Source organism: Apis cerana, linkage group LG1, assembly GCF_029169275.1.
Source record: "Apis cerana isolate GH-2021 linkage group LG1, AcerK_1.0, whole genome shotgun sequence".
NCBI lineage: Eukaryota > Metazoa > Arthropoda > Insecta > Hymenoptera > Apidae > Apis > Apis cerana.
In genome coordinates, this window is record NC_083852.1 from 24,491,879 (window position 1) to 24,501,905 (window position 10,027).

Consider the following 10,027-nt stretch of genomic DNA (forward strand, 5'->3'; position numbering starts at 1 on the left):
ACTTATAATGTTATAATTATTTATAAATTATTCAAAAAACTTTTCAAGAGTTTACAAATAATTTCTAATCAATGTGGATACGGCATAAGATGATATTTCTTTTACAATCTCGATGACGAAGAAAAATAGTTATGAATAGATTTCGAAATATGTTTTATCCTTGATAGAGCAAACGCATCCTGCCTCTAGGATATATGTCACGTAACACTCGAAGGCAGGTGTGCAGAAACACGTTCAATAAAAGTTATATAGTATATCGATGAAAGTCACCTTTCTAAACTATCGCCTAAAGGTTTATTTCTTTAGAATTCGTTGAACTGAATGGTTTATGCGTTATCGATTGATGCCACTGATTCGTTACCTCGGATGATAAAAATTCTTCCGCTATTATTCATACCTGCCATGCATTTATACATATATATATATATATATATATATTGTTTGATTCTTATTTACAACGATAGATATGCCATCATATTTAATTTTAATTATGTTAATTGTAACACAATGTTTGTATATTTATTGAAGAATATTTGTTTACAAGATTACTTTATTTTGAAAATATTAAACAAAATATTTTTCATAATTTAAATCAGAACGGAATAGATTAATTGAATTTGAGAATAAACGCAAAAATTCAATTCAATCCGTATTCATAGCAAACATTTTATCTGAAACATCCAAAAAATAATTATGATTATAAAAAAGGATTAACTCAGAAAAAACGAATTAGAAATGATGAATATTAAGAAAATAGAAATAATATGATGATCGAAAAACGATATGTTGAATGAGAGATTATATTTTTTAGAGCGTGTCTGTACTGTTACACCAGTTGGAAGAAAAAGCGGATCCTCTAGTATCCGGTGTTTCTTCTCGCAAAACAAGTAACCGTTATTTCTATTGTCATCGGTTCTATAAGAAACTCATCGGTAGAAACGTATGCATATAAATATGTGTGTATATCACTCTCTGAGAAAAGTTGTTCAGAATGTTCTTGCAACCTTCACCGCATTTCTCGCAATTAAATCCCATAGTTGTTGCATTTGTAATGAACGTTGCTGTTTTAAGAACGCAACGTTTAGATATGTTGCAACATTTTCCTTCGAACTATGGTTATTGTCATTTCAAGGATTTTGAATTCCATAGGGATGATTCGAAAGATTAAAATCTATATATTTACAAATAAAATTATTTATTAATTTTCTAATTTTAAACTTCAAAAATTTCTTTATTTGTAATCCCTTGAATCTATTATGTATATTATCAAGATGATTATTTCTTCCGTATGTAAATCTTTTCTAGAAAAAGTAAAATTATTTATGGAAAAAAACAATTGCCAATAAACAATTGCAAATAATAAAATAATAAATTATTATTTATGATTTCGTATAGTAATAATCTGTATTTAGTTAGTATTTAGTATTTAGTTATAATCCTTTTTTATAATCCTTAAGTAAGCATTTTAAAAAATTGTTAATCTTTCTATAATCATACAATAGATATTTATGAAATTCTGTAATCATATTAATATTCAGGAATTATGAAGTATCGAAACGATAAAGAGAAGATCATGTATATTTCATATATTAAAAGGAAAAGAAATCGAAATATAGAAGATTTCCGTAAAAGAATTTTTATCGTTTCTCCATCTTGTACTGTGCTTATATCATGCAAATATAAATCAAATATGCGACTGTGATTCTCACTCTCGCATTTCCAAATTTAAAGTTTTAAAAATTGTTATAAAAATTTGTGTTAAAAAAATTGTTATAAAAATAGAAAAAGTAAAAATAAAAATTAAATTAATATATTAAAGATTTTTAATGAAGATTTGTAACTAAATTTAATGAGTTTGTATCAGAATTACGTTTTAAGTTAGATTTCATTATATAAATTCTTTAATTTATTTTTAATTTAAATGAAATATATTACAAAAGTAGCATTTTTTTTAAACATTGAAATATATATTTTGCATTTATATATATTTATAAATGCAAAATTCTATTGAAAGTTATTGTTTTAACATATTGCACTGTCATATCGTGCAGTCATATCGTCATCATTATACAATTATTCTTCTAAAGTTGTTAACATTTTATAGTTTGAAATAATTTATTTGAATTTTTTGTTTGCATTTTATAGTTTGCGATTCATTTTCCGAATAACATTGTATTTGCAAGAAAAAATATATACTTCGGAAATTTTAATCGAATCACCAGTTACTTATCATATTAGAAAGTTAAGTTGCATTTATTCATATATCAGAAAACTTACTGAAATCTTAATTTATTTTCGATTTCATTTGACTTTTTTTCCATATTTTGTAGTTTAAATATATTAATTATTAAATATTACTAATAAATAACATATTATCATTTAATAGTAGCTATAATTAAAACAAATATATATTTATTATATATATAGATACAATTACCAAATTGTACTAATTACTAATTATAATATCAAGTATTAAATATCAAAATATAAATTATAAATAATTATTAAATATCGAATATAAAAAATGGTATTAATAATAGATAAAACTAAAATATTATTTATTATATTTTTTTTTATATTATATTTCATCTTCATCAAATTCATATAATTATTAATATTAATTCTTAAATGTTACTAGATAATAAATATTAATAAATGTTAGTACGTTAATATAGGACGTTCGCGCGATTATTTCATTGTTAAATTTATTATTCGTGCTTATAGCGTGCAATAATGGACTGATATCTGTGACCTCAATTCATTGTCCAGTTAATTACAAGAAAAGGTATACGTAATACATATGCTTCATTAGCAGTCATAGTTACCGAATTCACGTGACTAGAGAATCATATAATTTTCTATTTGCATCTCTTGAATTATTTTGAATTATGTATTAATTAAATCATAATCAGCTTCATTCTTTTTTAATTTTTATTTTTCTTTAACTTTAATTGCAAATAATTATGATAAAATATTACGTATATATTATATACATAATACGTATATAATATATATATTATTATGTAATCACATTTTATAAGCTTATATTGAAAAAAAAATCTAAAATTAATCATTTTAATGAAAAATATAATTAATATATATTTGTGAATTGTAATATAAACTTAATTTAATATTTAATTTTTTAACATTAGTATACAAAAATTTAACATTAATTAATGTTATATAAAAGTTTTAATAAATTTTTTATAATAATTATTAATTCATACCAATTTATATAAATATATATTAATGATAATTATCCAAAGTTTAAATAATAAAATATAAAAGATTATCGTTGAATAATTATATACGTGTGATAAGAGTACATTTGCAAATGGCGTAAATTAAAAATCCCCTCTTCGAATTATAGTTAAAATAACAGGCAGTGCAATGGTATATAGTATACATTGCACAGTGCAGCTGCACTATTCTCAATATTACTTTTATTGTACAATGAGACAACGAAACGTAACGGATTTGCTAATGTTTTGATCGAATAATTAAAGATTTCATTTGAAAATTTACTTTGCTAGATCATCGATATAATGAGATGTATCTTTTAGTATTTTTTATCAAAAAAATATTTTACTTATAAATATTTGATATATTGATAATTATTTTCAGTATTCATTGCACTATTCTTATTCAGTTCTCGAAATTTTAATTTTATTTAATTAAATTTTATATATAATTTTTTGATATATATATATATATAGGCCATAAATAATTACAATACTAATTGATATCGCGACAACATTGATTGATAACATTATAAATTAAGTAAAAATATCACTTTTTTCAATATTTTAATCTTAATATATAAAAGAAAAAGAAAAATATATATACATATTATTTCATTAAAAATTACAAATATTTTTTTTCGTCATTTTTCACGAAAAAACCGTGAAAACTTCTCTCTTTCATCCGCCAACTGCGGACTAAACCCATAAATAATTCGTAATTTACAAACCCTCATCTCCTTTACTATTATTATTAACTATCTTGTTTCCTTTTTCGAAAATAATAAATATAAAAATAATAAAAATAATCGAAGACATATTGCTGTTGAACATGAAAACTATTTTTTGATTCGATAGATAAAAAAATATCAGTTAATTTTCAGCATGCATTAAAAAATATGATGCTAGAAGGTATCCCGTAAATACAAATAGTATTTTTATTAACTTTTACAATCGTTACATTATACAATATGTTGATTACATCACCTCGCAAACAAATACAAAGCTACTTTGCCTCACCTCACCGTTAACTTGGTATCGTTCTATCCGTTATTCATAATCGCTCCTAAAGCCGAGGCCATTTAATTTAATTGACGATTACATCGGACCTTGCGTGATGCACTTACGCAATTGCCATCTTTTGACAAGTTCATTCGACACATGGATGGCTTATGAGTTCATGTAAAAAAATTTATATCACATTATTGTGTATTATATTTCAGATTCTATTAATTGATTTTGAAATTATCATCATATATAATAAATTCGAATAAATATGATATATGCAATATTTATATTACTTAAATTTAATTAATGTATAAAACTTTTATTATTTTATTACTTTTATTACTTTTATTATAAAAAAAATGTTTCAAATGTTTCAAAAACAAAAGTTGCATTGCATATAAAAAATATAAAACAATTGATATATTTGTTATTATTAATCTTTAGCAAATATATATGAATAAATAGCATATATGAATATCAATATTTTTTTCTAATAATAGAATCACATAATTTTTAACCAATTTTTAATTAATACAATTAAAATATAATCAAATAAAATAAAGTTAAAATATCTCGAAATAGAAAATATATAATTTATTATAAGGTATTTGATTTTATAACGTGATTTTTAAATTTATTATTATTATTATTATGCTATAATTAAGATAATAGAATAATAGAATAACTTGAATAATTATATTATACAATTTTTAATTAATTTTATATTTTAATATGATATAATGAATATTTATGAAAAATAGTAATACTTTTGTTACAGAAAAACTCATCTTTTTTTCGATGATCAACTGATGTTTAATTACAAAGACTAATAATATGGAAAATTTCGTATCTTAAAAAATGTGTTAAAATAGCAATTTTTAGAAGAACAAAAATATTTTTTTAAACAATTTGATTCATAGATAAGTTTCAATATAATTCATAGATAAAATTAAATCTTTCAATTACAATTTGCTGATTCATCTTTCATGATCTTGTTATAATCCGAACGAAATGAATTTTTAAAATGTTTATCACGATTAAAATTTTTATATGTTATTATGGATATCCCTAACTTATTCAAAACATATATGTATACACGATTAAGGGTAAATCAGTAAAATACAGCGCAATCGAAGATAATTGTACAAAGAATTTTGTAAAAAAATGATGGCAATGGTGAGAAAAATTCATTGGAAATTATGTGGCAATCGTTTCGTTGGAAATATATTTGGGAACAGAACGTGATCCCTTGGTTTATTTTTCGAAGGTTTGTGTAATTTAACGATTAAAAGGTGTGAAGTGTAAAGTAATTTTGCTCTTGCTCGAGAGCTCTTTCAGATCATTGGCCTGTATATAATGAAAACCATAAATTTCTCGATGCCAGTGTCTAACAGAAGACGCGTGGCGCAATCGGAAGGCAAATTTGAAAGACCTTGTGAAAAAGTCTGTTGCGTTAGACTCGTGACGAAAGAGGGTTAAAGCAATTAAAGTCTAGATATTTCTGTGGAAAGAAGAACGCAAATATTAAATCACAATCGATTCTAGTGATATGACAATTTTAAGCGTTTAACATGTAAGATATTAATTCTGAAAACATGATTTTGATCATAGATCTTCGAACATCGTAAAAGTAATGATCGATCGGTATACCGGATGATTTCGTAAAGAACGTAGTGATGCCCTTATTAAACTAATGGGACCTGAGTTTCGAAACCGTGTCAGGTTTCGACACGCGAGATAAATGGCCGAACGAACGAAGTTTCAAAAGTAGCCAAGATTTCGTGTGCGCCCTTATCGATCCATTTTGTAAAGGCATATTTGAATTGTTTAATTCTTCGTCTATTCGAAACACGTGTATATTTCATATATACAATTATGTAAAATCAATTCCTATTTAACCGTAATATTCTTGAATCTATTTGGACACAAATAAAATTTTATTTTTGAATATCTTAATAGATCAACGTATTCTATTGATTAATTTAAATTCATTCGGTATAATAAAATAAAAAAAATGTTATTGCATTATCGATAAAAGAGAAGCAAAATTTAAAGAGTAAAACTATTAAAAAAGATATTATTATTGCGCAAATTTTAATTTCAATTTTTGTTATTTTAATACGTTTAATTTCCGATTCTTGTGATGGAAAAAAAAAAGATTATCACATCTCATTAAGTTCGATTTTTTGCAGGGCGGTTATTAATCAAATATAACTTTTTAAAAAATTAATTGCCTTCTTGTCAACAGAGATAAGTTCTGATACGACTTTTTTTTTAACATATGTAACATATATTCAATGATTAACCGACAAGTTCGATCGCAATTAATCTAATTAGTCATTGGATAGAAAAACCCATCGTTTCTCCGGTATCCCGTGTAGCCGGATGCAATTCCGCGAGACCTTAAACGTTGACCATGATCGACTTACAGTACGTGAAAGATTCTCGTTTGAAAATATAATCAATTTTTGAAAAAAATCTCTTTTTATTTTTTAATTTTTATATATATATATTGTGTGTGACTAAAATAAATGATAATAAAATTATACAGAGATAAATTAAAAGTCTGAAAAAAATTCTGAATATTCTAAAAAAAAATTTTTATGACAATTTATGAATAAATATATCTGTTAAAAATATTGAAAATTATTCGTGGAATCGTTATGTTCTTTTAATTATCAATTATTTTCATAGATTATTACGATAAAAATAATTAAAAGGAAAACATATTTTAGCAATAGTTAAGTGTTATTATTATAAATGGAATTTATAGCGAGATGAATTAACTCAAAAGACGGGTCGACGAATATTATTTCATTAAATAGAAAAAGAAAAAAAAATAGCAATTTTAAAGGAAACGCAATAATATACTAGTAAAGTGGTTAATTCAAGGGATCCGGATATTTGTATTGTCTTCTCGCGGATATCCGTATTAACCAGTCAATGCTAACGTATAATTATCTAGTACAATGGAAGATATTGTGCTTGTTATTGAGAACATACCGTAATAGTACGACTCATTTCTTAAAGGGATTCGCGTGGAGAAATTCCCTTCTTTGCGATATTTTATATGTATCGATTCATTATACAAAAGTTAGTTATTGAAGAAAATTTACATATTTACAATCGGTTCATTATACGTTATACATTATACATACATATTATACATTGGACATTAGTTTGATAATAAAAAACGAATTGAAAATTGAATTTTTTTCATTTAAATTTTATTCTTTTTTATTATTATTAATATTATTATTATTATTATTATTATTCCTATTTCTTTCGTTCTAAATAAAAATTCTATTGCAATTTTTTTCTTTAACAAAAAAAATCTTCAACTATTCACCTCAATTGACCCTTCATTGATATTGAAGTTATTCATCAATTCCTAACATTTAATAATATATATGTATATCACGAGTAATCATATACTCTAATAAGAAAAATATATCTATTCACATGAATTTGAAACGATGTTGAAGGTATGAGTGACAACAATTTTCCTGAATTTCAGGCGCTGACCGTAGGCGATAAAGGTTGCGAAGCACTACTACAAGCTCACCTTCGATTAGAAGGTACTGGAGCGGCGAGCGGTGTCGCAGGTGTGGTAGAAGCACCTGGAGGTCGACGCTATCTCCTGTTAGAGGGTCACCACGGTGACCTGCACGCCTACGTAAGGGCGCGCAGGAGACTGCGGGAACCAGAGGCGAGGCGGCTTTTCCGGCAAGCGGCCAAAGCCGTGGCTACATGTCACGAGTATGGGGTCGTACTTAGAGACCTGAAACTCAGGAAATTTGTTTTCGCTGATGAAGCAAGGTAAGAAAAATGAAATCACGCAGTGATGATAATTGGAATATTGAATTGAATATTGAAATTGTTTCGATCATTTACTTTTATTATATATTTTGTTTAAGAATGAATTTAATATTTTATGATTCTACATTTAAACGATTATAAATACATCACATGAGATCACAATAGATTAAATGAGCTAATTAATAATATTGATTTAAATGATATATATAATTCATTGAAAAAATATCTCTTAAAATGACAAAGTAGCTATCAATTTGACATGACTGGTACGCCTACATATCATTTGTGGCATTCTTGGAACAAATAAAAGAATAGCACGTTGCTCAGCCATGGAAAACCAGTTCGTATTCGTTTCATTTCCATATTCGCCTGTAATTCTTTTGCATCATCGATTTATACAGGAATATATCTTAGAAAAGAAGTACTTCCACGCCTACATAAATTAATTTCCCCTTCACTTGCTGATACACGCCGGCACAATATGCAACCCTTGGATGTTTAATAAATTCTGTTCTATTTTCTTGTTTTCATTCCAATCTGATTATTTATTGCAAATTCGATAAGTTGTTGTCACTATTGCATTTCTAGCAATGATTTCAACTATACTTTTATACTTAGCGTCATTGCATTAGATTCAAATACTTGATGTAATTTCTGTAAAAATATTATTATGGTGCACAGATTAAGAAATTATCTCTACTATCATTGAAAAATAGATATAATTTTATTTTTAATTTTTTTCTTATTATATCTAAAAATAATAATAATAAAAATATGATTTTCTACTTTTTATAAAATATTAATCTTAAAATTCAATATCTTATGAAATAATTCTATCAATTAATTTCTGATTGTTTTAAAAAAAATTTGTGAATTTAATTATATAAATGTAAAATTTCATTTCAATTTCACCAACTTAATTATTGCTACATATTAAGTATTATTAAATTAAAAGCTATCAATAGCTTCATTCAATTGCAGTCTAAATAGCAATGCATAAAGCTATTAATCGAACTAGTCGATCAGTTGCTATAAAAACGCAATGTAAATCATTTTGACTTTATTCAAAATTGTATTCTGTTATATATATAATTTATATGATACGATAATGCTATCATTGTTTCGTGTTACACCGAGAGACAGCTTCGATTAATGAAGCCCGACTATAATCTTCTTCATTTCACATATTGTAATCCTGCGAAAGGGTGGCATTTCGATAATGTGCTTTACAGTATATATGGACGGAATGAATTCGTGGAACGAACGGATCGCGCCACGCCAGACCACGCCGTGGTGCCACACCACACCAAGTTATTCGCTAGGCGTGTTCTCGCGGCTAAACGTGACTGTTCGCGCGATACCACGCACCTACACGCGAGTTCCTCGTGGCAGTGAATGCAGCGGCGACTCGAGGGCTATCGCGCAATCAACAGAGCAAACGAGTAAAATTTTTTTCTGGATATTATATTACAAATTATATATATATATATAGAATTCAATTAATCTTTAATTAATTCTCAATAATTAGAATATTTGTAAAAAATTATAATTACTTTTTATTTTATTTAATTTAAAATCTAAAAGTTAATCGTTATTTAACATTATCAAAAATTAAATCATTAATTGCGAATATCTTAAAACATTCAAACTCATTTACGATCGTATATTATAAATATGTATCGTACAGTTTCGCACAATATAAATATAAAAATTATTAAGTATAAATATGAATAGAAATAATTGTAAATATTAATTAACAAATTGGAGAAAAAATAGGATTGTTGTAACATACGAATTGTTTCGAATTTCAAAAATTTTAGAAAAAAAGTCGAAAAAATTTGGATGAGATCGAATGAAGTCTCGATATTCTCGTATTGATGAAATCTCAAAATGTCTCTGTCTGATATTTAAAAAAAAAAATTGTAGATATAAATTCAAATTTTTATTTCGTGTATATTAAT

General features: G+C 25.3%; 1 protein-coding gene across 3 annotated transcripts in view; it reads left to right on the forward strand.

The window, feature by feature from the left end:
* The window catches only part of LOC108002101 (tribbles homolog 2), a 28,864-nt gene that overhangs the window by 11,054 nt on the left and 7,783 nt on the right, over positions 1-10,027 (forward strand). For all 3 annotated transcript variants that reach the window (XM_017063557.3, XM_017063556.2, XM_062087017.1), the window contains one exon: positions 7,765-8,066. In XM_017063557.3, coding sequence (XP_016919046.2) covers positions 7,765-8,066 — 302 coding nt within the window. The remainder of the gene's footprint in view (positions 1-7,764; positions 8,067-10,027) is intronic.